The sequence below is a fragment of the Silurus meridionalis genome, chromosome 2, assembly GCF_014805685.1.
Source record: "Silurus meridionalis isolate SWU-2019-XX chromosome 2, ASM1480568v1, whole genome shotgun sequence".
NCBI lineage: Eukaryota > Metazoa > Chordata > Actinopteri > Siluriformes > Siluridae > Silurus > Silurus meridionalis.
Window position 1 is genome coordinate 20,427,374 of NC_060885.1, and position 24,630 is coordinate 20,452,003.

The 24,630-nt window shown below is 38.6% G+C and overlaps 1 protein-coding gene across 1 annotated transcript in view; it reads left to right on the forward strand.

The window, feature by feature from the left end:
* The first annotated feature begins 3,921 nt into the window (after positions 1-3,921).
* Positions 3,922-24,630, forward strand: part of sema4ga (sema domain, immunoglobulin domain (Ig), transmembrane domain (TM) and short cytoplasmic domain, (semaphorin) 4Ga) — a 33,424-nt gene continuing 12,715 nt past the window's right edge. Inside the window, 9 exon segments of the mRNA XM_046866871.1 lie at positions 3,922-4,278; positions 13,592-13,885; positions 17,500-17,505; positions 20,485-20,627; positions 21,120-21,182; positions 21,289-21,387; positions 21,524-21,617; positions 22,111-22,224; positions 22,428-22,582. Coding sequence (XP_046722827.1) covers positions 13,756-13,885; positions 17,500-17,505; positions 20,485-20,627; positions 21,120-21,182; positions 21,289-21,387; positions 21,524-21,617; positions 22,111-22,224; positions 22,428-22,582 — 804 coding nt within the window. The 5' untranslated portion in view covers positions 3,922-4,278; positions 13,592-13,755.

Sequence of the window (24,630 nt, forward strand, 5' to 3'; positions counted from 1 at the left end):
GTTTTTTCCCCCTCTTTATATTGTTAAAAGGTAAATATCTATCAATACTCAGCACAATATAGCTGATACAGATTTCATTGTTGCGTTCATTATAATTCCAATGTGTTTGGTAGAAACTCACCATCCACCTTCTGTTGGTTGGAGCATGTTCATGTTTTTGCAAATGATGCAAATAAAAAAAGAACTGGAAAGTTCACACAACAGTATCCATGCAGAATGGTGAGAAAAACAAAAAAAAAACGTTGGCTGGTTGTGTGGATGGAAAACGACTTGCTGTGTTGACGATCCTTAAGGTCCACTTCAAGGTTTGATGCGTTAGTGTGCTCCTAAGTTACTATATCCTGCATGTCAAACCAATCTGGTCACGCTCAGGTGTTACAGTCTGCAGTCCCTCTGCTCACATGATGTTTCTATTTATTTATACCATTCTGCTTAAAATCTAGTGACTACCATTTGGTGCAAAAAGGGAAAACCACAGATCTCACACCCCCTCATTATGATGAATAAGCTAAACATTAGGTAAAGCTCCTGCATCTGCATGATTTCATGACTGGTTCTGCTGTCACCTTACTATACAGGTGGTCCTAATAAAGTGAACAGAGTGTATTTATTACAACATGTTATATTAAAAAAGATCAAATTAATATCATAATATATACAGTAAATTGCACCTTTGTACTGGGGTGACACTCTAACAATCCTTTAGTAAAATTTGTATACATCTTTTACCTTTAACTTGCATGCCAATTGTATAGCTCACGTAATTGCAAACATTTCCTAGTGTATTATAATGATAATGCTAATTATTAATATAATTATTATAACCCAGCCATTATGGTTGCACAAGCCAGTGCACTCTTAGTGCCGGTCCCAAGCCCAGATAAACGGGGAGGGTTGCGTTAGGAAGGGCATCCAGTGTAAAACGTGCCAAATCAAATATGCGGATCACGAATCAGAAATTCATACCGTATGGGTCGAGGCCGGGGTTACCAACGACCGCCACAGGTATCGTTAGCCAACAGGGTACCGGTGGAAATTGGGCTAATGTTGGCCGAAGGAGGAGAAGGAGAGGAGGAAGACGTCTACAGAGACAGCAGGAAAAGAAGTGTAGGAGAGTGAGGTTTTGGGTGGGTAAATGTAAATGTTGGTAGTATGACTGGTAAAGGGAGAGATTTAGCTGATATGATGTGTGTTCAGAAGACCAAGAGGAAAGGGAGTAAGGCCAGGAACATTAGAGGTGTACAGGTGATTCTGAAGGAACAGAAGAGTACAGTAAGAGTGTAGTGGGGGTGAATAGAGTTTCTGATAGGGTGATGAACGTGAAGCTGGAAAAAAATCTGGAGTGAGTTAGATGAAGTGGTAGAGTACCTAGGAATGAAAGATTGGTGATTGGGGCAGACTTTAATGGGCATGTAGGTGAAGGGAACAGAGGTGATGATGAGATGATGGGTAGGTATGGCTTTAAGGAGAGGAATGTGGAAGGGCAGATGGTGGTAGATTTTGCTAAAAGGATGGAAATGGCTGTGGTGAACACTTATTTTAAGAAGAAGAAGAAGCATAAAGTGACATATAAGAGTGGACTACACAGGTGGACTATATTCTAAGTAGGAGTTAAACCTGAAGGAGATTGGAGACTGTAAGTTGTTGGCCGGGGACAGTGTAGCTATACAGCATCAGATGGTGGTCTGTAGGATGGTTTTGGAGGTGAAGAAGAGGAGGAGAGTGAAGACTGGAAGAAAAATAAGATGGTGAAAACTAAAGGAGGAAGACTGTAGTGTGAGATTCAAGGAAGAGGTCAGACAGGGGCTCGGTGGTGGTGAAGAGGTGCAGGATGTTCGGGCAACTACTGCAGAAGTGATAAGGGACATAGTACTTGGTGTGACATCTGGAAATAGAAGGAAGACAAAAAGATGTGGCAGTGGAATGAGGAAGTGCAGGAAAGCATAAGGAGAAAGAGGTTGGCAAAACAGAATGTTTGAGTGATGAGAAAAGTAGGCAGGAGTACAAGGAGATGCGGCAGCAGGTAAAGAAAGATTCGGCAAAGCCCAAGGAAAAGGCATATGAAGAGCTGTATGAGAAGGTGAAGATTGAAGAGAGGGAAAAGGATTTATACTGATTGGCCAGACAGAGGGACCAAACTGGGAAGGATGTGCTGCAGATTAGAGCAATAAGGTTGTTCAACAAGATTTTGGAAGGTGAGAGGATGCCTGAGGAATGGAGAAGGAGTTTGCTGGTACCGATCTTTAAGAATAAGGGAGATGTGCAGACCTGCAGTTACTACAGGGGAATTAAGTTGATCAGTCACACCATGAAGTTATGGAAAAAAATAGTGGAAGCCAGGCTGAAAGAAAAGGTGACCATCTGTGAGCAACAGTATGAGAAGAGCACCACAGATGCCTTTTTTGCTTTGAGAATGTTGATGCAAAAGTATAGAGAGGGTCAGAAAGATTTGCATTGTGTGTTTGTGGATTTAGAGAATGCATATGACAGGGTGCTGAGAGAGGAGTTGTGGTATTGTATGAGGAAGTCAGGTGTATCAGAAGTATGTGAGGGTGGTGCAGGACATGTATGAGGACAGTGTGACAGCAGTGAAGTGTGCAGTAGGAAAGACAGAGTGGTTCAAGGTGGAGGTTGGACTGCATCAAGGATCGGCTCTGAGCCCTTTGCTGTTTGCAGTGGTGATAGACAGGTTGACGCACGAGGTCAGACAGGAGTCTCCGTGGACTATGATGTATTCGGATGATATTGTAATTTGTGGTTAGAGTACACCACAAAGAGCCTGGAGAGGTGGAGGTATATGCTGGAGACGGTACGGTTGCAGGGAGAAGAGGTGGAGAAGGTGGAGGAGTTCAGGTACCTGAGGTCAGCAGTGCAAAGTAATGGAGAGTGTGTTAGAGAAGTGAAGAAAAGAGTGCAGGCAGGGTGTGATAGAAGAGTATCTGCAAGAGTGAAGGGGAAGGTTTATAGGACTGCAATGTTGTATGGGAGGTGGTAGCTCAGTGGTTAAGGCATTTGACTTTGGATCGGAAGGTCACAGGTTCAAATCCCACCACCACCAAGCTGCCACTGCTGGGCCCCCCAACCATCCCCTGCTCAGTTGTAAGTCGCTCTGGATAAGGGCGTCTGCCAAATGCAGCAAATGTAAATGTAAATGTATGGATGAGAGACAGTGGCATTGCGTAAAAGACAGGAGGTGGAGCTGGAGGTAGCAGAGCTGAAAATGTTGAGGTTTTCATTCGCAGTGATGAGGATGGACAGGATTAAAAATGAGTTTATTAGAGGGACAACGCATGTAGGACGTTTTGAAGACAAGATGAGATTGAGGCGAGATTGAGATGGTTTGGACATGTGCAGAGGAGGGACATGGGGTATATCGGTAGGAGAATGCTGAGAATGGAGCCACCAGAAAGGAGGAAGACCAAGGAGGAGGTTTATGGATGTGGTGAGGGAAGACATGCAGGTAGTTGGTTTGAAAGAGGCAGATGTAGAGGACAGAGTAGTATAGAGACGGATGATCCGCTGTGGCGACCCCTAATGGGAGAAGGTGAAAAGATTAAAATACAGTAATTATTATAATTATAATAATTATCATTATTATAAGGATAAATAGTATTACCACAGTCACAGGGAAATTTGTTTTTTCGTCGTCTATTGGAGACAATTAGGTTTTTATTCATTCCTGTTGTTTTTTTACACTTCTCCGCCTCCCCCATGTATAATTACTCCGGTTCACATGTTCATCTCTTGCGTTTGATATAATAATGTTTTCGCTAGTGTCCATGTATTTTATTTTATTTAGTACTAATTTGATTTCGCTCTATCGCTACGCATTCGCGAGGAACTTTTGAACGACCACCTGCTCGTCACAGATTGCGGAAGTCTTTGCTTGCGTGTGGGAGGGCGTGGCTTATCTACCTGCGCGTTCAAACGTGCGTTCACGCCTGAAGCAAAACTGCTCCCAGTCTCTGGAGTTTTACTACCGCCGATGAAACAATGATCACGCCAAATAGCGCACACTGCGTTATAAGCCCGTCTTCCACGCTAATAACGAGGCGCGGAGAGAGATAGAAATAAATATACAGTACTAAATATACACAGAGAGAGAGAAGGAGAGAAAGAAAGAAAGAAAGAAAGAGAGGGAGGGAGGATCTTCAGCCTGAGACGCTCCGTTGTTTGAGTTGTTCTGTTTAGATCTCAGGAGCTTTGGACTTGTTTTTTTTTTGCTCTTGAACTCAAGCCCACAAGAAGCCCACAGCAAGGTACAGTGAACAGACATTTGTAAGTATTTCATACACTTTTGTTAACGTTGTTATTATAGTTGATCAAAACATGCTTTTACTGTATCCTCAATTTCATATAGAATCTATCAGTTTTTCTAGATTTAGGTAAATGATCCATGCATCCAGACTATATAATGATATGCTCTAAACTCTCGAATTGAGTGCAAAATATTGCATTAATGTATTGTAATTCGTCATTTTAACGATCGATCAAGCCCTTTAACCTGTAATCCTGTTGAGAGACTTGGTCAATCATTAATCTGAGATAGATAGAGTTTATCAGAGCGATTCCGTAACTGAGTTGGGACTTATTTACCTTCTTGATGTGACTCGATTGCTGCTCAAACACAAGCGGAGCTGCAGAGCAAACAGAGAAATGTCCACATGATGGTTAATATGCACTGTAAATGGTTACTGTAATGACGCTTAGTCTACACTATACTTACTCCATCATAGTAATAGGCAGTGTAGTCATTCTGCAGTGGGAACTTTTGCTTTGTTGCATTTGGGATAAGCTCTAAAATTTTTTTTTCGTTTGGCAAACGTTATTTTAAACCCAGATTGACCTTGATAGTGACATTATTTCCACTGGTCATGTTAAACCTGAATCTGGTGTTTGTCTGGTGAGCATCAGGTCGAAACAATCCAATGTGCTCTGTGACTCTTCAAGACTTCGCTGAGCACCATGTAGAGGACACTGGACTCTCTGGGTTCCAGAATTTTATTATTGATTAGGAAGACATTTTTATACAAAGTGATAAGCAAGGGATGTTAAATACTGTCCAAACTCTGAGCTGAACGTTACAGTTTTCGGATTTGGACTTGCAAACTTTCATGCTTTAACACTGCTTTGTAGTATTGTCTCGATTCAAATTGTAATAAATGCATATACAATAACATTTAAAAACACACCAGTCCATCTATCTTCCACTGACACTTAATACCAGTCAGGGTTTCAATGGATGCAGAGACTATCCCAGGAACAATGTGCGAGTTATAGGAATATGAGGACACCAGTTCAGCACACACACATGCACACACACACACAACAACTGTTCAATTTAGAGCTGCCAATTCAGGTGGGAGAGTCGGTAGAAACCCGAGAACCCAAAGGTAATACACACAGACATAGAGCAAACATTATGTGTGATTCCCCACACAGAGTGTAACCGGAGCTTGGGATTGAGCCCGGGACCTGAAGCTGTAAGGAAGCAACGCTATGTGCTGTGCCATCACGTCTTTCACACTTTTTTCCTGGTACAAAAACAAAACTCTGGGCCCTTTTTATGAGTTTCTTAGAATGTGCTCTTGTTACTTTCCCATTTCTATAAAACACTCTGAACTTTTAATTATGCTTGTTTAAGAGAGAGAGAATGAGTTAAAATTTGGATTTATATGGTTATGCTCACGGATGGTCAGTGTGTTTTGTGGACGGTGCATTTCAGGCATGAGCAGTTCAGGCTGGCCTGTGTTGGCATGTCATAGAATAGTTCCCAAACCCAATACCGGATGCCCATTGTTGTTTTCCTTGCTCTAGCACACCTAGTTGACCTCAGATGAGGCTTGGTAATACACCATGAATTAAATTAGGTGTGGTAAATATGCTTACAGCATAATAGCAGGCAATCTCTTATTACACTGCAGAACTGTGTGTCCACAGGATAATCACTGCAAAAACATTATTATTTAAGCAGTGCAGGAAAGCAGAGGGTTATTAGAAAAAATAATTATTTAGTTGCACTGAAATGATGTATAAAACCCACTTAAAAGGTAAAAAAAAAAAAATCAACACCTAAACCTTGTTTAGGTGGCTGTATAAGTATTGTGACTTTGAACATTTTAGGTTTTACTCATAGTTTTATGTGTTTATCAAAAACATAGCTGTCAAACAGCACTGCAGATGTCAAACACCACTGCAGCATTTTTTCCTGATTGTAAACCTTAGGATTGAACTTCATGTCAGAAGATAAATTTAGCAGGTTTTAGGTTTCCTTGACTAAATATCAGTTCATGCATCCTGACTTAAACTCAACATGCTCCAAAAAGTGACGTGAAGCAGCCCTGCTGTCTTGCTTTACACGAATGCTGCTCAAATTAGAAGCTTGTCATTTGTAGCTAGATAACTTCTTAAAACAACTAATGTCATTCTTTTTTAAACTGAACAGAACAAGGCTTTCTCGTGCTAATGCCACCACTATTTTCACACTCCGAGTTAATTAATTTTTTTTAACAAAGAGGACCTTTGTCTAACTAAATGGAAAAATTCCCAAATAACAACTAAGGGTTTATTAAAGATAATAAAGAAAATAAAGCTTTAGGTTTGGTGTTTTTAGCTTATGAGAGCACCATAGAGAGAAGGAGAAGCACATCGTTCTTATTTCTTTTGCCAAAGAACTGCGAATGTGACCTCTTTGTCTCTATTAATTCCATTTATAGCTCATGAGAATCCCTATTCTATTCCTCTATGGGAACAGGACAAGGCTTCCCATGCTCATCCAGTCAATAAATAAGCTTGTAAAAGTAAAAGACAAGCCATTTTTTTTATGTGCAAGAAAAGATTCTGTCAGAGACACAGTGCATTCATTAAAACACAATCCTGACTAATGAAGAAAGGCTTTATTAATTAATAATGTTCTAGTTTTAACATGTCAAAGCCACCCTTGAGTCGTTTCATTCACTGTTCTTGCTGATTCAGCAACATGGCTTTAGTTAGAGTAATTAGATATTCATTAAAGTAACAGAACTGAACTAAATTGTGCTGTTATAACAGACTTGAGTTTCTAAAAAGGAAATTAACATTATTGAAAGGATTTTATGAAGGATTCCACTGCCAGCATGTTGGTGTAGAGACTGAAGGGCAGCTGTGGTTAATATAAGCTTTTGCTGTATGAGTGATGGAGGACTCACCTTTCAGAAGTGTGGATGTAGGTATACAGTCTGACAGACAGCTGGTTAAACATACACACAGCTGAGCTTCTAACAGACCCCATTTGCTACATGTACAGTTTTTTTTATTCACCTGAATGCTTTGTGAGGCTTTTAAATTGTTAAATAATGCAGCACAGGTGATCATGTGATGGTATTTCATGACATTCAAATCAGGTTAAATCTTGAGGGGGAATGCATAGAAAATGATGGAGTTCTCGGGTTTAGAAAGAGCCACGTATCTTTCTTCCCAATCTGAAATGTCAGAATTGAATATGCTAGAATTGTGAAAGGAGTTGAGGTTTCCAAAACATTCTCCTTTGCACCTTTTCTGGGCAGAAGCGCGTGCTGAGGTTTTATTGCCCCGGGCATGAAACTGAATGTGTGCAGCCTTTTGTAATACTGACAACTGAATTTTCTTTTTCCTCCTCCACCCTATTTGAATCTCTTTTGACTCGCTTTTGAATTGTTTGAGAGTGTGGTGTGTGAGAGATGTCTGCTAGGTGCTGTGTTTGTAAATATCAGGAGTGGAATCCCTAATGACATTTCGAAGCAAAACGTTCTTCAGAATGTTCTCGTATTTTATTCGCAAAGTTTGTAAGGAAGTAATTGTGAAACTTTTTCGATTCTTTATACCTTTGCTTATGTTTTACACTGCACGTTTGCTTTCTATGGATATTCCGTAGCAGTTTTTGAATAAACACTGTGCAGGCAAAAATCTTACTGTAGCTTCAGTCAATACAGTTTTTTTTGTTAAAAATACAATCTATCTATTTATATTCTGTGAATAATTTAAAATAGAGTGTCCAAAATGTCAAGAACAAATCAGATTAAAATGATGTATGCTTTATTTTGTATTTGTTACATGCTATGAATGTTCTTAGTTACTATTTTATGTTGAAACATATATACAGTACAGACCAAAAGTTTGGACACACCTTCTCATTCAAAGAGTTTTCTTTATTTTCATGACTATGAAAATTGTAGAGTCACACTAAAGGCATCAAAACTATGAATTAACACATGTGGAATTATATACATAACAAAAAAGTGAACTGAAAATATGTCATATTGTAGGTTCTTCAAAGTAGGCATCAAGAGAATGCCAAGAGTGTGCAAAGCAGTAATCTAAGCAAAAGGTGGCTACTTTGAAGAACCTACAATATGACATATTTTCAGTTGTTTCACACTTTTTTGTTATGTATATAATTCCACATGTGTTAATTCATAGTTTTGATGCCTTTAGTGTGATTCTACAATTTTCATAGTCATGAAAATAAAGAAAACTCTTTGAATGAGCAGGTGTGTCCAAACTTTTGGTCTGTACTGTATATATATATATTTTTAAATCCACATTGTTCAAGTTCAAATTTTATTTGTCACATACATACAGAGTACAACATACAGTGAAATGCTTTATACAACTGTCCAACATTTAAGCATGAAAAAGAATAGAATATAAGGATGAAAAATAAAGTAGCTAAATAAAAAAAAGTATAAACTATAGAAAATATATGTATATACATGAATCTAGACGGGGATGGATCCGTATGGCAGACATTGACACTACAAATTAAAGTGATTTAGTGTGATTGTTCTTAAAGTGTCCATGTGCAGTTTGTGTGGTATAAAGTAATACTATGCTGTGCAAGTTCAGAGTTGAAGTGTCCAGAATTAAGGTGTCATATAATAGTGCAAAAAAGTTTTTAATAGAAAGAATTGTGCAGTCAAGGAAGAAAGTGAAGATGGAGAGAGAGAGGTCCAGTACTAGTTTCTAGGTGTTTCTGGTTTAAACTCCGAATGGCCTGCGGGAAGAAACTCCTCCTCATTCTCTCTGTGTTTGCTTTCAAGGAGCGGATGCGCTTCCCTGAACGCAACAAAGAAAAGAGTCCATTGTTGGGATGGCTGAGGTCCTTCAGTCTTTCTTTCCCTGGTGTGGCACTGCATGCAGTTTAAAGTTCCTTACGTGTCTCAGATGGTGACAGGACCAAGACAGGTCCTGTGTGATGTGAACACCTAGGTAATGGAAACTGTCCAATCTCTCCACTGGGGTCCCGTTGATGTTTAGCGGTTGGCATGACCGCCCCTGCTTCGTGCTGTTTCATGTTAAATACTTTTTTTTCTCTTGAGTTTTCTGACACCCTGTAGATATATAGTCTATATATTTTCTCATTTTTATTTCATTTAACAGTCACAATATGTTGTTCATTATGAAATCCTAAGCTGCATGTTCGTGTAAAATGTCCCATGCTTGTTTAACACAACATTCCGAAATCTTTGAAAAGGACGCAGGGATGTACAAATGTTTACAAAAAGTTAATTGCTTTCACGAATGCCTTGCAGTTTGTTTGCAGCAGACATGCGAGTTTTTTCAGTTTCACTTTTTTTTTAGTTTGTGCTTTCTAGTAAGGGATTAGATGTTTTGGCAGTGGTTGTAATTGTGCTCGAAATTCCTGGGCTCCTGTCACATACTGTTTTGCTTTTTGCTTGTGCAACAGCTTGTTATTAAAAGCTGGTTACACTGCACCTGTACAAGACACTCATAACCAGCTGTGACAGCCTATCGGTAGTCATGGAGACACAGAGCAGTCCTTGCTGAACCAACATAACTGTGTTCTGCATTGTGTGTTGCTGTGACTTGTAATGCAGCAGGTGTGTGTGAGAAAGAAAGAGAGAGAGAGAGAGAGAGAGGGAAAGAGAAAAAAAGAGAGTGACACAGATGCTTGTATTTAGCTGTGTGGGATTTTGGGAGCCTACTGGGTGCATGGCCTCTGAGGGAGCGATAGGGGTTAGCAAGGAAAAGAAAACAGCTCTCATCTGGTGCGTAAGCTTGTTTAATGGGAACAAGCGTGTGTTTATCTTAGACAGAGAGGGAGTGTTTTGGAGTGTTTATAGAAGCGAAGGACAGAGTGTGTTAGAATGAAGGGGAAAGAGGTGAAGGGAACAGTGGGAGTCTAGAACAACTGTCCCTCTAAATCACATCGTGCAGGATGTGTGTGTGTGTGTGTGTGTGTGTGTGTGTGTGTGTGTGTGTGTGTGTGTGTGTGTGTGTGTGTGTGTGTGTGTGTGTGTACTCTTGAGTAACCGTCAAGCATTTGTAGTCATGCTTCAAGGTTCCCTTAAAGTTTTTTTGGTTAAACAAGAAAGAAAAAACTATGGTGAATGAATCAAAGATGAAAAAATATTTCCTTTTTGCATATTCCGGAGCCATTTTTTAGTTGTCTTGACAATTCTGAATTGTAAATTGAAGTCAGAACAGTGTCATGGGTGCCAGACTGCAAACATCCAGAAATGTATGAGTACACTATATAGCACACAATTGTATAGGATGCCTTTAAATTTTTCTTTTTTAATTTCAACTCTTCCAGCATGATATTTAATCTTACTGCTATAGTGCTCTGACCCCACCCCTGCTACACTTATGGTATGAATTGGAACGCTGACTGCACCCCAGGCCTCCTCCCCTAAATCATTACCTGACTTTATTAAAGTGGCTGAGTGAGCACAAATCTCCACAAGCACACTAAAAATGGAAACGTCCCAGAAAAGTAGAGGATATTATAACAGAAAATGGTGATTAAATGTGCAATGAGATGTTCAAAAAGCTCATATAAATCTTATGGTCAGTTGTTACCTTTTGTCTTAATATATTGTGTATATGTTGCACACAGTCATGCCCTAACTTCAGGTACGGAAGAAGCATAATGAATGGCATTAGCTTTAGCCAATCAGGTGGGAGAACATGTAAGTCACATGTAAGTCAATTGAGAAAAGAATTTGGGGATGACTGCGTTTTAGCCTGTTTTTTTTATTTTTATTTTTTTTTTTTTTTTATTTTATTTTTTACTGAACAGGTAAGATATTTGTTTGTAGCTAGCTAGGTGACAAGATTATTCTTGCGGATATGTTCTGTTTATCATTCCAACATTGCAAAGAGTTATACCGCAGTATGGTGGTTGATCCATGGGCAATGCTGCACAATCAGGCACATTACCAGCTACCCAGCTGTGGACAAATAACTGCTTTTATTGAAAGAGTTTTTCTCTTTCATTTGATTTATAGTAACAGTCACACTTATAGATTTTTGTACAGTTATAATGCATTTAAAATGCTGAGCAGTTGTGAAGATTGAATACAGCTTACTGTAATACTAATGAGATCAGCACTACACCATTGGTGTCATTACCGTTTAGGTATTGTGCAATTTAAGACGGATACATCTATTTCTATGTAAATGTTTATACTTGCAGACAGGAAGAAGCAGAGCCTTTTTGTCAAAAATGTACCATGTTAGTATTCAAGCAGTTTTGAGGTTTGATCATTTTAGTCTTACCCCTGACTACTTGATTAATAAAACCATTGTTCTTTGTTAATAGATCTTGGGCTTTATGCATAGTTTATGGTAAATATTATATGCTATGGGTCACATTACAAAAAAACACAAAATTCTACTGTTTTAAACGGTTCATTTAATAATTTGCAATGCATTTTCTAACCCAGTGGCATATATCATTGCATAGTAACTGCATTCCTTCTAGAGCTGGACAATATATCATTTGGTTTATGTAATAAACAGCCAATATTGATGCAAATGACTTCATGAATGCAGGCCAGTCTTTAACCATGACATGCTGAGTTTTAATCTATTGCTACACAGTGTAAAACAGTAGTATATTAGGATGCCATTTTGTCTCTAATTCCCTTCTCTCCTAATATGCATGCTAAAATCATGTAAATTTTGACTTCAAAGATTTATACTGATCACTAATTGTCTTGATGATGTACATTCTGACTTAAAAAAAAAAATATGGAAAAATGTACACAACTTATAAGAAATGTGCAATAGATACAGGGCTGGATTATGTCAGAAGTATTAAAGCTGTGAAGGAATTGCATGGGAGGTGTAGGTAGGGGGTGTAAAATACTTCAAAATACTACAAAATACAATTTTTGCAAATGTCTTTATCAGCCATGTCAACCTTTAGAATATGTTACATTTTAGTGTCATTAAAGTATATAGCTAACATTGTGAGTTCAAGGAGGAGTGGCGCACGTTCTTGAAGCACTGGGAATTACAACATATTAGGAACATTTAATATAGACAGACAGACAGACACATTATATACACATATATACATGAATGTGAAATGTTAAGCAGAATGTACAGAAAGGATATAAAGATACACATAGATAAACTAGTGTAGATATTCGTAAAACACAATATGTGTGGAGAATGAAGAGTAAAAAAGATTTACTATGTAATATGTACATTGTATGTATAATTGTACAGAAGTTATATGCAGTGTTTATACAGTGATCTAACTGTGTAGTGTAGAGTTCAGTAGTGTGATGGTGGATGGAAAAACGCTGTCCCTATATCTGCTGGTTCTGGTGCGTATGTTCCTGTATCTTGTTCTTGATGGAAGGAGGTTAAACAGTTTATGACTGGGATGTGAAGAGTCCTTGATAATGTTGTGAGCTCTGCGCAGACATCTGCTGTGGTGAAGGTGTTCAATGGCAGGTAGTTGGGTGCCAGTGATGCGTCGGGCGGTTTTGACCACCCTTTGCTGCAGGGCTTTGCGTTCACACACAGTGAAGCCTCCATACCATACAGTGATGGAATTGGTCAGGATGCTCTCAATGATGCAGCGGTAGAAACCTGTTTAAATCCCTGGGGACAGATGAGCTTTCTTGAGACTTGTCAAGAAGTACAGGTATTGTTGTGTTCTGGTGCCGGGACAGATCCTCAGAGATGTGAACTTCCGAGAATTTAAAGCTGGAGACTCGCTCTACATCAGTTCCATTGATGTTGACTAGGAAATGTCTCCTGCTGTTGGATTTCCGAAAGTCCACGATGAGCTCTTTAGTCTTTGAGGCGTTGAGGGTCAGGTTGTTGGTGGCACACCATGCTGTCAGGCTTCTGATCTCTTTCCTGTAGGCCGATTTGTCATAGTTGCTGATCTGGCCGTCCACGGTGGTGTCATCTGCATACTTGATGATGATGTTGGAGTTATGCAGAGGAGCACAGTTGTGGGTAAACATGGAGTGTTTAGTGTTTGTAGAAGAGATGGAGATGAATTAAAGCTTCATCTGAAGCTCCCATTGACTCTTTGTCATCTATTACCCATCTATTGCCCATCCATTGCATTATGTAAAAACTAGTACATCAGACAGAGCTCAACACTCAGGGAAGTTTCTCCATGGATGTGTTTTTTTTTTACTTGTTTTTACTTTACTTCATCTCTGGTTGAAATTCTCAGCTGGCTATTTTTGTGAATCCTAGTTCCCACTGAGGTTTTATTTTCCCAGTTTCTAACACGGCCTCAGCAGTTCTTTTTCCTATTTTGCTGTCTATACTAAACTTTTGTTTTCTTGTTTGTTTTTAGGTCAGATGCACAGCCGAATGACGAGGTAGCTAGGATTGCTGGAACCTTGTTGTGGAGACAGGATACAAGAACACTGAGTGCATATTCGGTTTGAGTGTGTTGTGCTGAAGGAGGAAAAGCGAGGATTTGAGGTGCTCAAAGTTTCCTAGACGAAACGTGAGGCGATGAGGATGAGGAGCAGCGTAGCGTGGCTGTCCTGCCTTCACCTGCTCTATGCAGTGTCCACACTTAGGGCTAATCCTTTGATGCCTCCTCTGGAGCGGGACATATCTCCGAGAACTACTGTCCTTTTCAGTGGTATGAACCGCATTCACTCACACAAAACACAAGTCAACAAAAATGATATATATGTGCATTATATCCTAATCCTGTACTCATCAGAGGAATAGGTTTGCTTCAGATTCATAAAACTTTATCTGGACTGTAATTAACAGCACACCATAACAATAATACAACTATAATGAATGGACATTTGGTGCCACCCAGATAAGGACAGGCTTTCTTTAGAGTTTCTTCCTCATGCCATCTTAGGGAGTTTTTCCTTGCCCCAGTCAACACTGGCTCGCTTATTAGAGACAAACTTAATATTATAAGGAACAAACTTAAAAATTATTTTGTTACCGCTTTATCTTTGTAAATCTGCTTTAAGACAATGTTTGTTGTTCCAAAGAGCCATACAAATAAAAATGAATTGAATTTGCCGAGTTTAACGTAGAGCAGTGTTTCTTCTCAAGTGAATTTTTCAACTTGTACCTAGCACACCAGTATTCTTGCTTACTGCAAATTCCTCTCTAGAAGGGAAGGAGACATGTGAGGCCCATCATTTTCACATCTTTCAGAAGGAGAGCACTAGATGCTCAAGATTGGCTGGTGAAGACATGGTGTATAGGGTACAGAGTCACTCAAGCCAATCCAGACTCTCCTTTAATCTCCTACTTGGAGTTAAGCAAGCAGAGCTGTCAAAAGTCCCAAGGTGCATGGCAAGCATATGACAAGAACAAATCTTTCCTAGGCCTGCCGTGATCAGCCCTGGAACAACCGTCCAGAGTGTTAGAGCAGAAAGAACCTAGTGCACTGCAGCTCGGAGTCTGTCGGCATTTGTAGGTGCTCTCTTCTATTTCTGACATCGCAGCAGGAAAACTTATTATTTTGATCAACGGAAGGCTTAATAAACAAGCAGGCCAAAAGGAACGAAGCTGCATGTTTTTTAAACTGGTAAAAACTGGTGTTGTGACGCCAGTGCTGACGCAACCGATGCGTGTACACATATTATGCAAGTGCGTGCATGTAATCCTATCTTCCCATCATTCATCTTCTATCCACCCACATACTCTGCCTTTTTTTTCCCCTTTCCCTCAACTCTCCTCTGTATCTCTCCTTCTCCTGATGCCTGTATCTAGTCTTTTTATATCAGCCACTAACTTGTTGAGTTTCTTAGCAACTTGTAATATATATAGTATAAAAGTATCAGATGGTGCACAGGTCTCTCTCTCTCTTTCTCTATCTCTTTACCACACTCATTTATTCATTTTATTTACTCACACTGTGTTCTTAGATAGCAGACGCTCTGTGCTTAAAATGACATTATTTAAAATACCCGAGCACTTTAGACATAGAGAAAATTCCCAAAAATTCCCAAGAGAGAAATTAAAAGAATGAATACAGCGTTACAGGTTAGTCATATTACTGAATATATACTCAGTAACTGTTAGTTTGTTTTATTTAACTGCCTCCATGTTAACAAAAGCTCTTTAAAATCCTTTGTCAGACCTGTATCTTGGACACTTGTACCAAGAATATGAAAATAACATATAGGAAAAGGGGGTGGATTATTAGATCATTGAATAGTGAATGAATAAATGACTTTTCAATTAGATTAAAGAAGAGAAAACACGTTTAGGAGTTTGTGGCCCCTCTAAGCAATCTGAGTGGGTTACTCTCAATATTTGAAATTATTTTAGCTAGAACAAAACTGGCAAAGCAGTTGTAGATGGATGTCATCATCACTCAGCGCTCCTCCGCATGGTAAATCCTACACACAGGCAAACATGCAGATCTTGCAACACTACCATACCATACCATACCATACCATACCATACCAGTGTAGTCATCTGATGTACAAGAACCCAGCGAAATGATGTCAGTATCCTGTGGAAGGTTAAATGAGTATTTAAATGGCTCAATGTAAGAGTTGACAAGCCTGCATAAAAATGTACTTGTACTGTAGCCAGATAATCAGTTTTTGATATATTCAGATTGAACAGAGCTGTGTGGGAGGCAGTGACAGTTATTAATGTGAGAGTAAATTCAGGCTGTTTGCTGTTTTGTCTTGAGAAGCCTTCATGTTTACACAGGCATTTTGCTAACTGTGAGTCATTGTGGGAAAAAACGTGGTTCTGCGTGTAGTAATTAACAGACAGGGCTGAAAAGCAGCATTTGCGGATAAAGTTTTACGCAATAAACTCTTACGCAAGACTGAACGGGCAAGAGTTCATCTGGCACGCTCAGAGGATAGTCACACTAGCAATCAGAGAGCAATGCCAAATGAATACATGGTTCAGCACAGCATGTATACGATCTGACATGCGCCCAACATTTCCTCATGCATCAGTTTCTGGATGACGGAAAAGAGAAAATGTCACAGCAAGCAGTGTGTTCTGCCCTGTTCTGCTCCTCATGAGACCTTCAAAGATGTTTACTCAGAAAACATTCCTTTGTGCCGACACACACGCTCTGCTATCTCTCTCTCTCTTGTTCTCTGACTCTGTTTCTGACTCTCTGTTGTTGATTCATTTGGTGATCAATTTGGATAGAAAGCATGTGTCAGCGTTTGCTTTTGTTTTACTTCATTATCTCTCTTTCTATCTGTCTTTTTTTTTCTTATGGAAACTGGCATGTAATCGTAGCACAGTGATCTTGGATCTCATTGAAATCCTACAGGCTGGGCAGTCACGTTATGTGTATGATCGCTGGTCATATAATCATTGTATTCTTTAAAAATGTTATGACTTGTAACAATGTTATACCACTGATGGTGTGGCAGCTTTAGATCTACAGCAGTTTTTTTTTTTTTGGATCAGCATGCACCTCTCACTCCATGCTGAAGGCTGCACAGTGATTTAACACAGTCATCCAAACGTCAGGGAAAATAAATGTCTCTGCACGTGGATTTTTGCATGGGTGACATTAAAGCCTATTCTGCAGTTTTTGATGATGAAGTGAATTGTCACAGGGAGTTCCTTTCATTGTTGTGCTACATTTGACAAGAATTATTATTTTTTTTATTCTAAGCTACTAGCAAAATCGAATTGTATTGTGTTTTTGCTGTGCTTCCTCTCACATATCTGCAATGAATGTGAGTCATACGCTCTTCATTACGGTGACTGAGTGCCAGATGTTCAGGAGCAGGTTTGAGAATAGACTTGTCTGGACTGTCTTGAGTATGTGTGTGTTGTAGTTATTCTTGTGGTTGGATCAGGTGTACGTTCCTTCACCTCTCGCCATGCTTGTTTATACATTTTGTTCGCTTTACCTTGCCCTTTGTCAGGGTGTTGACAATGTGGAAGCCTTTTGCTTGTGCTCTTGTGGTTTGGACATCCTAGGGTATGTCACTGCATGTGACATACCTGTCTGTGTGATTTACTAAATAATCTGTAATGAATGACTACATGTGTGGGCATGCCACTTTGTAGCTGAGAGAATGCATGGATGTGGCATATATGCGAGCATGTATCTAAAGCATTATTTTTGAAAAGGTAGTGGCCTTGAAGCTCTTGAAGATTATACTCGATCTAAGTCAACTTGGCAAAGTAGCTGCATGACTGAAAACTTTAGTGCTCATTGTACTTTTTGCTCACCCACACAAACACACACACACAAGAGAGTGAGAAAGAGAGAGAAAGACAGAGAGGGGGGTGAATGCCCCTACAAGGATACCGCTCAAAGTTGTATGACTACTTCAAGACTCAAGGAAATGAGTTCTCTCATTAATGGAGCTGTCAAGGCCACAGTCATGCATTAGTCATACAGATGTTTTTCCCTTTTTTACGACTTACCAAGAAACGTGTCTGTGATACAGAGAATAAGGAAATAAGCATTATTATGGGTTAAATTTTTTTTTTTAAATCCCAGTCCTGGGACTGTTATTTAATCTGTAGAATGTTCTTGTGATGTAAGCACTGTGAATACATTAAGATTGAACAGATAGAAATACAATCTGTGCATTGTGAGCATTATTTGTGACTGGTCGAGGTTACTGTGATTTAGATTTTGCTACTAGTTCCCTATAACTAGTATATATTTGGAAATAGTTTCAAATATATTTTTTAACTAAATTATTTTAAAAACATTGCGAGCATGTACACACTAAATGAACGACAGTGTGACCATTTTAAGTTACCAGTTCTGAAATAGAGTACTAAAGAACGCAGAACATCCTGCCCCTCAGATTTTACATTGTTGGGTTTTTTTTTTTACAGCATAAGGAACAATATTTAAAGCACTAGACAGCTGTATAAAGATCATCGCTACACTATTTCTGTAAAGTTTGTTCTGACAAGAGCACTATATAAGACAGCGTTGGCAGAATTGCTGAATTCAGGCACTTGCTAATAAGCTCACTGGAAATACACCATCCTGACCTGCCTTTTATAGAAACTTTGTGGCCATTACAAATTGCTCAATCAAGTGAAAAGACTTTTAATGGTGAAGATTTTTCGGTATTAAATAAACAACGAAATGGTAGTTGGCTTTGAAAGCACTTAAACAATTATTTTTACTTCTATGTATATTAAAAGGCTGTTTGTGCCGGTATCCATCCTAACCTGTAAAAAAATAAAATAAATTAAAAGAAATTCACTATGGATTGTGGTGCTTAAGTGTGTTACTAAGATAGTTGTTCACTGAATTTATGGTGCATTTTTGTAATATGGTTAGAAACTAACCTGGAGTATAATTTGTCCGCAGAATTCAAAGATGATTACAGAATGTCGACAACATGAATAATGCAATGTATTGTAAAGAGGGAGCGAACTGAGTCACACTGAATGTCTGATCTCTGCCCATGTGCTGGGATATGATCACAGTGAACTTTGAATTTTTGAGCGCTAGTTGGAGATTGTGTTGCTGACTCAAATTTCTGAGGTGTTTTGTACAAGCGAAGTGATTGTGTGTGTTTGTGTGTATATTTGGATGTACTGATGGATTAAAAGACATTTTAAAGACATGGTACTTTGTAAATGTTAAGCCTTTTTCAGTAGTTATTAATGTTTGACCCAGTGTGTTTTTGTAGATGAGGTACGTGCAGGTACGCTAACACTGCACTTATAATAAGAGAAAGAAACATGAGTAATGGTTTAGTCTCAAATGATTCATAGGTAAAATTGAGAGCAATGAGCAGGGAGTCATAAAATCTCTCTCTCTCTCTCTCTCTCTCTCTCTCTTTCTCTCTCTCTCTCTCTCTCTCTCTCTCTCTCTCTAAAACTAACTTCACTCTGTCACTTTCTGACTTTGTTTGACATCTTTGTCTCCTTTAGTTTATTGCTAAAGCATAACACCACATAGAGTCTTTCCTGCTACTGCCTCAAAAGCACTTCCTGCCAGACACCCACACAGGAGAAAAGATCTCTGGATCTGCAGGTGTACAGTATTTATTTGAAATACTGCCACATAAGAACACTATTTAATTAAAATTCAATTCAGTTCATTTTTATCGGTATAGCACTTTTAACAATAGATACTGTCTCAAAGCAGATTTTCAGTGATAAAAGTATGTGCAAGTGTGTTTCTTAGAATTGTAAGTTTGTCCCTAATGAGCCAATGGTGATTGTGGCAAGGAAAAATCAAATGGCACGAGGAAGAAACCTTCAAAAGAACCAGACTCAAAAGGAACTCCGTCCTCATCTGGGTGCACCGAATTCTCTTTAATTACAGTCCATTGTTGTTAAGGTGTGCAGTGATAGGTGATTAAATGCAACCTATTGTCCTGAGCCATTGTAATAGACTGTTAACATTAAATACAGTCCAAATCCATCCTCAAAGTTCCTGTGTTGCTCCGTAATTTCATGGATCCCCAGGCTGTTGATGCAAAACCATCCCCAGAGAACCCCATTCAGAGGCAGGGCTGAACCAGGCAGATCCGAGGAAAGAACATGGTTGATTGATGTCCGGAAACAAACAAAAAAAAAGCAATCTTTGCACTTAATGTTTATATATATGAGGTGTGCTGTCAATATTTTACAGCATTTAGACACCCTTAGCCAGAGTGACTACAGAAGTCTCACTAGGTCAGGGACTAGGAATACCTTAGGAAAAATGTTGTTAAAAACACCCATTGTATATGATGATGTTTTAATAAAAGATAATGGGGGGAAAAATTAAGAAAGTGAGCCAACACAAACCCACAAATTACAATTAATAGGAATACGAAGGACTCATTCAACATTCTCTGGTGGTCTAGTGGTTAGGATGCGGCGCTCTCACCTCTGCGGCCTCTCTCGATCCCCAGTCAGGGAACCAACCCCAGCCATTAGGGTTGCACAAGCCAGTGCACTCTTAGTGCCGGTCCCAAGCCTGGATAAATGGGGAGGGTTGTGTAGGAAGGGCATCCAGCGTAAAAACATGTGCCAAATCAAACATGCGGATCATGAATACGGATGATCCGCTGTGGCGACCCCTAATGGGAGAAGCCGAAATAAAGTTTTAGTTTAAGAAGGACTCATTCATTTTTCTTTGTGTGCTTGAATAGTAATGGAAGTAGTTTCACCCTATTTACACTGGGCTTGTTTTCTTGCATTTACTACCTTTTTTGTGCAAAGCTCAAATGAATGCCATAATTTGAATATTAGTGTTTTTGTATGACGTGTGTTTCTGGGTGTGTGATGTGTGCATCAGAGCTTTGGGATGCAGACGCTTCAGTGGCTCTGCTCTAAACTACAGCACCCTGCTGTTGGAGGAGGAGCCAGGGTTGCTGTATGTGGGAGCTAGAGGAGCATTGTTTGCCCTACAGGCATCTAATATCTCCAGCTACAGTCAAACAGTGAGTACTCGCAGACCATGTCACAGATTTTAAGAGCACATACGTGAGACAACAAAGTAGTGAAAAAACAGCCTTGTAGATGATCTGCTGTCAGAAAGAAAATGACAGCTAGGGTTACAGAATACACTCTGATTTCATTAGGAGTGCTTGCACTCAGTTGTAAATTGTTGCACACGTAACCGCTGTATGTTTTGCTGTTCTCATTACTCTCTTATTAAAGTTCTGAAATACTCAAACCAGCCAATCTGGCACTAGCAACCATTCCATGGGCAAAATCACAGAGATTATATTCCCACATTCAGCTTTTTGATGCACTCTTACCTTTTAAATTTATAGCTTGACTTTTATATGGATAGTATTTAGTATTATAAGTTGCTCTGATCGGCTTATTGAATGATTGCATGAATGAGCAGGTGTCCAGCTGTTTTTATTTAATGTACGGTGAACAAACTTTGCCTATTAAATAAGAATGTTAATCTTTTCCGTATACAGATTGACTGGGAGGCGCCTGAAGACCAGAAGCAGCTCTGTCTGAACAAAGGGAAAGATAACAAGGTTAATATCATCATTACTCATCAAGATGAAACAGCTTTTATTTTTTATTTATTTATTTTATTTTTTTATCTTACCCCACTTTGCTGAAACATCTATTCTGTTACAGACGGAATGTTTTAACCACATTCGATTCCTGCAGAGATTCAACAGCACCCACTTGTATACTTGTGGAACTCATGCTTTTAGCCCACTGTGTGCATATATTGTGAGTAAAATATTTTAAAAAGTTACAGTCCACACCTGAAGTACCTTTTTTTTTTTTTTATGCTTAAAACTTTTATAGATTTATAGATCTTTTATAGATTGTTTAAATCTATTTTCTCCTTTTTTTTTTCTTGCAGGATAGTAGGGACTTTAAAATGTATCCTGTGTTTGAGGAGGGTCGAGAAAGGTGCCCTTATGACCCTGCTAAAGGTTATACAGGCCTGCTTATTGGTAAGAAGATAATCAGCACTAGTTTTTCTTAGTTTGGAGGTAGAGCTACAACTACAGAAACAAGGACAAGTCATTTAATGATTTATACAAAAAGTTATTCGTATAACTGCAAATAAAAATGATTGAACGTTAGAATCAGGCTGTGGTGCAGGATGTACAATGGTTAACCACATTTTTTATATTTCACTACTTATAGTTCTGAGTCCTCAGTATTTAAAACTGAAAAAAAGACATTGATCTTGTCTTGGTTTTTATTTCAATATAAAAGACACACAACAGAAACAACCTGGAGCAACACTAGTTTTAAGTTAATTTTAATAGAATAAAATATTGCTAATAAATGATAAAACTATATGCACGTAGCTACATAAAAGTACACAAATTCTGATGTGGAAATATTTTTTTTTTGTGGTATGTCTATAAACCATTTTGTGATCATTTATAATTGATAATATTATAATTAATAATCATAATTTTATATTCTTTATCTCAGAGGGCCAAATGTACACCGCTTCTCAGTATGAGTTCTGGAGTTCTCCAGATATTCGTAGGAACTCCCCGAACCCCACACTGAAAACAGAGGAAGCCCCGACTCGCTGGCTTTATGGTCCGTGCATTACAGCATATAGAAAATACATTTGTAAATCTGTATTTTACATCTGTGTTGTTATCAGTGTATTTATAAACTGATTCTTTCTAGTTTAATTACTTTCCCAAGATTTGTATTGTAATGTTTTCTATAAGTTTCTCTAGTAGGGATTTAAGGTAATTTTTCATCATATTAACAGAGAAATGTTCTGTCCTGCACAGAGGCTGATTTTGTGGAGTCAGTGCTGGTGAAGGAGAGTGTGAATAGCTCTGTCGGAGATGATGATAAAATCTATTTCTTCTTTACGGAGAAGAGTCAGGAACACAGTCTGTTCTCCAGCTACAGCAGGGTCGCTCGGGTGGCACGTGTGTGTAAGGTACAACATGAGCCACTCCTGTTCTCAGCACACATTATTTATCTACTCTTTCTCCATTGATATTTTATCATCCATGATCACGACATTTATGATCACGGCTCCATAGGTCTGCTAATGTATTAATTTGGGCACATGTAATACACTTAAGAAAAACCATGTTTAATTTACTCAAGATATTAAAACAATTAAGACATTCATGGCCTTATTTGTCAAAATGTGAACAGAATAAGTAACCTGTGCTCAAGACCAACCTATACATAATTTCTAAGTCTTACTGATTATAAATGAATGTGCTTCTGTGTAGCTGCACTCATTTGCATAAATAAACATTCTCATATTGCTTTGTATGGTAAACACATTTCTGTTAAAAAGCACAGGAGCCTGCTTGCACTGCTCCCTGTTTTAGATGACCTGGGACATGCCAAAGGTCTAAGAACTTCACTGACAGTAAAGATGCTGTTGCGTAAAGTAGCACAAAACAAAAATTGTTTGTTTAAAGTAGTTTTTAGAATAAATTTATAAATAAGTTGTAACTGGTTGAGAAATGCCAGAACAGTCTCCAATTTTCTCTGTGAAATGTATTTGCCCTATTTCTGTTTAGCCCTATAGCTTCACCCTATAATACAAATCAGATAAAACTAGAGTGTACAGACAAAATTGACCGATTATCTAGGCCTCAGTCTTAGCAGTGTTTCCAGTGGTGCTAAAAGCATTCGTTCCGCAAAGCTGCATGAGCCAACATTTTCAAACAAGGCATAATCCTAATAATGTTCTTTTTATGCAGTTCTACTTTTACATTTAATGTATTCCAATAGCTTCTAAACATCTAAATCACCAATCCTCTCTGTTATGCTCAAATGACCGAAAGGACATGATCTTGAAGCTCTGCATAGATTACACTGCTATTACACTTTTTTTTTCTTTCTAAGAATTCCTTCAAAGCATGACCAGGAATATACACACATCCATCAAAATTTATAAACCCCATTCAATGCATAGAAATGTTTGCATGCTTTATTCACAAAACTTTGCCTAATGGGTTGATAAATAAGGCTCCAGAGGTCTGTTTTTTATTCTGTGTTGTGAATTTTTTGTTCTGTCTTACATTCTTATTTTATGTCTGTCTGTCTCATTTAGGCACTGACTGAACCACACACACAAACACACAGACCCTTGTATGCAAGGCTTAATTTAAAGGGAATACAGCCCCCTCTAATTTTCAGCTTTAAAAATGACATCATTCATTTTGATCCCCTTTCCATTCCCTTTGAGTTATTTTGGATTGTTGTCAAAATCTGTGTTATAAATAATATAAATCATAGTAAAGATTAATTTTCCTTGTCTGAATCGAAATGTGCATATGTATAATTAATAAAGCAGTGGAGTGTTTTATAGATTGACTGTAGTTTAATAGGAAACAGAACATTAGCTGTGTTTTAAAAAAATGCTTTAGTTTAAAACCAAAAGAAAATTTAATATGACAAACATAATGTTTTATTTTTCAATCGCATTGTACTGCATTTTCATACATACAGACACGTGCACATCTCTGTCTGCATCAAACATTTTTCTTCACAACAGAAAGCCTTTTTAGTTCTCTTTTCTATGCAGCTTACCTCGTTTTTTAATAGACTTTTCACATCAGTGCAGTTGGTGTAGTTGCCAAGATACACACTCTCTCTCTCTCTCTCTCTCTCTCTCTCTCTCTCTCTCATGCTGTGCCCAACCCATACACTCCACTCAAAGTGGCAGTCTCCGATTACTGTAAGCTCATTGCTCTTACTCAGTGATTCTCAGCTTTGCAGTTCTTTCTTTGTAAGAATTTTATTCATCCATCACACTGTGGCTCTCCATCCTCAGCAATCACTGTGATGTACATGTTTTTCACCCTGGCGGAGCTTATTTAGGCAGGACTCTGATTACTCAGCCAGGCTATTCTGCCATGGTTCTTATTAGAAGTTTGGCAGTGTGTTGAAGGTTAGGATGCACTTGCCTAGATATTTGCTGCATTTGCAGTAGAGAGCACTGCAAATCGCATCAGCCTGCTA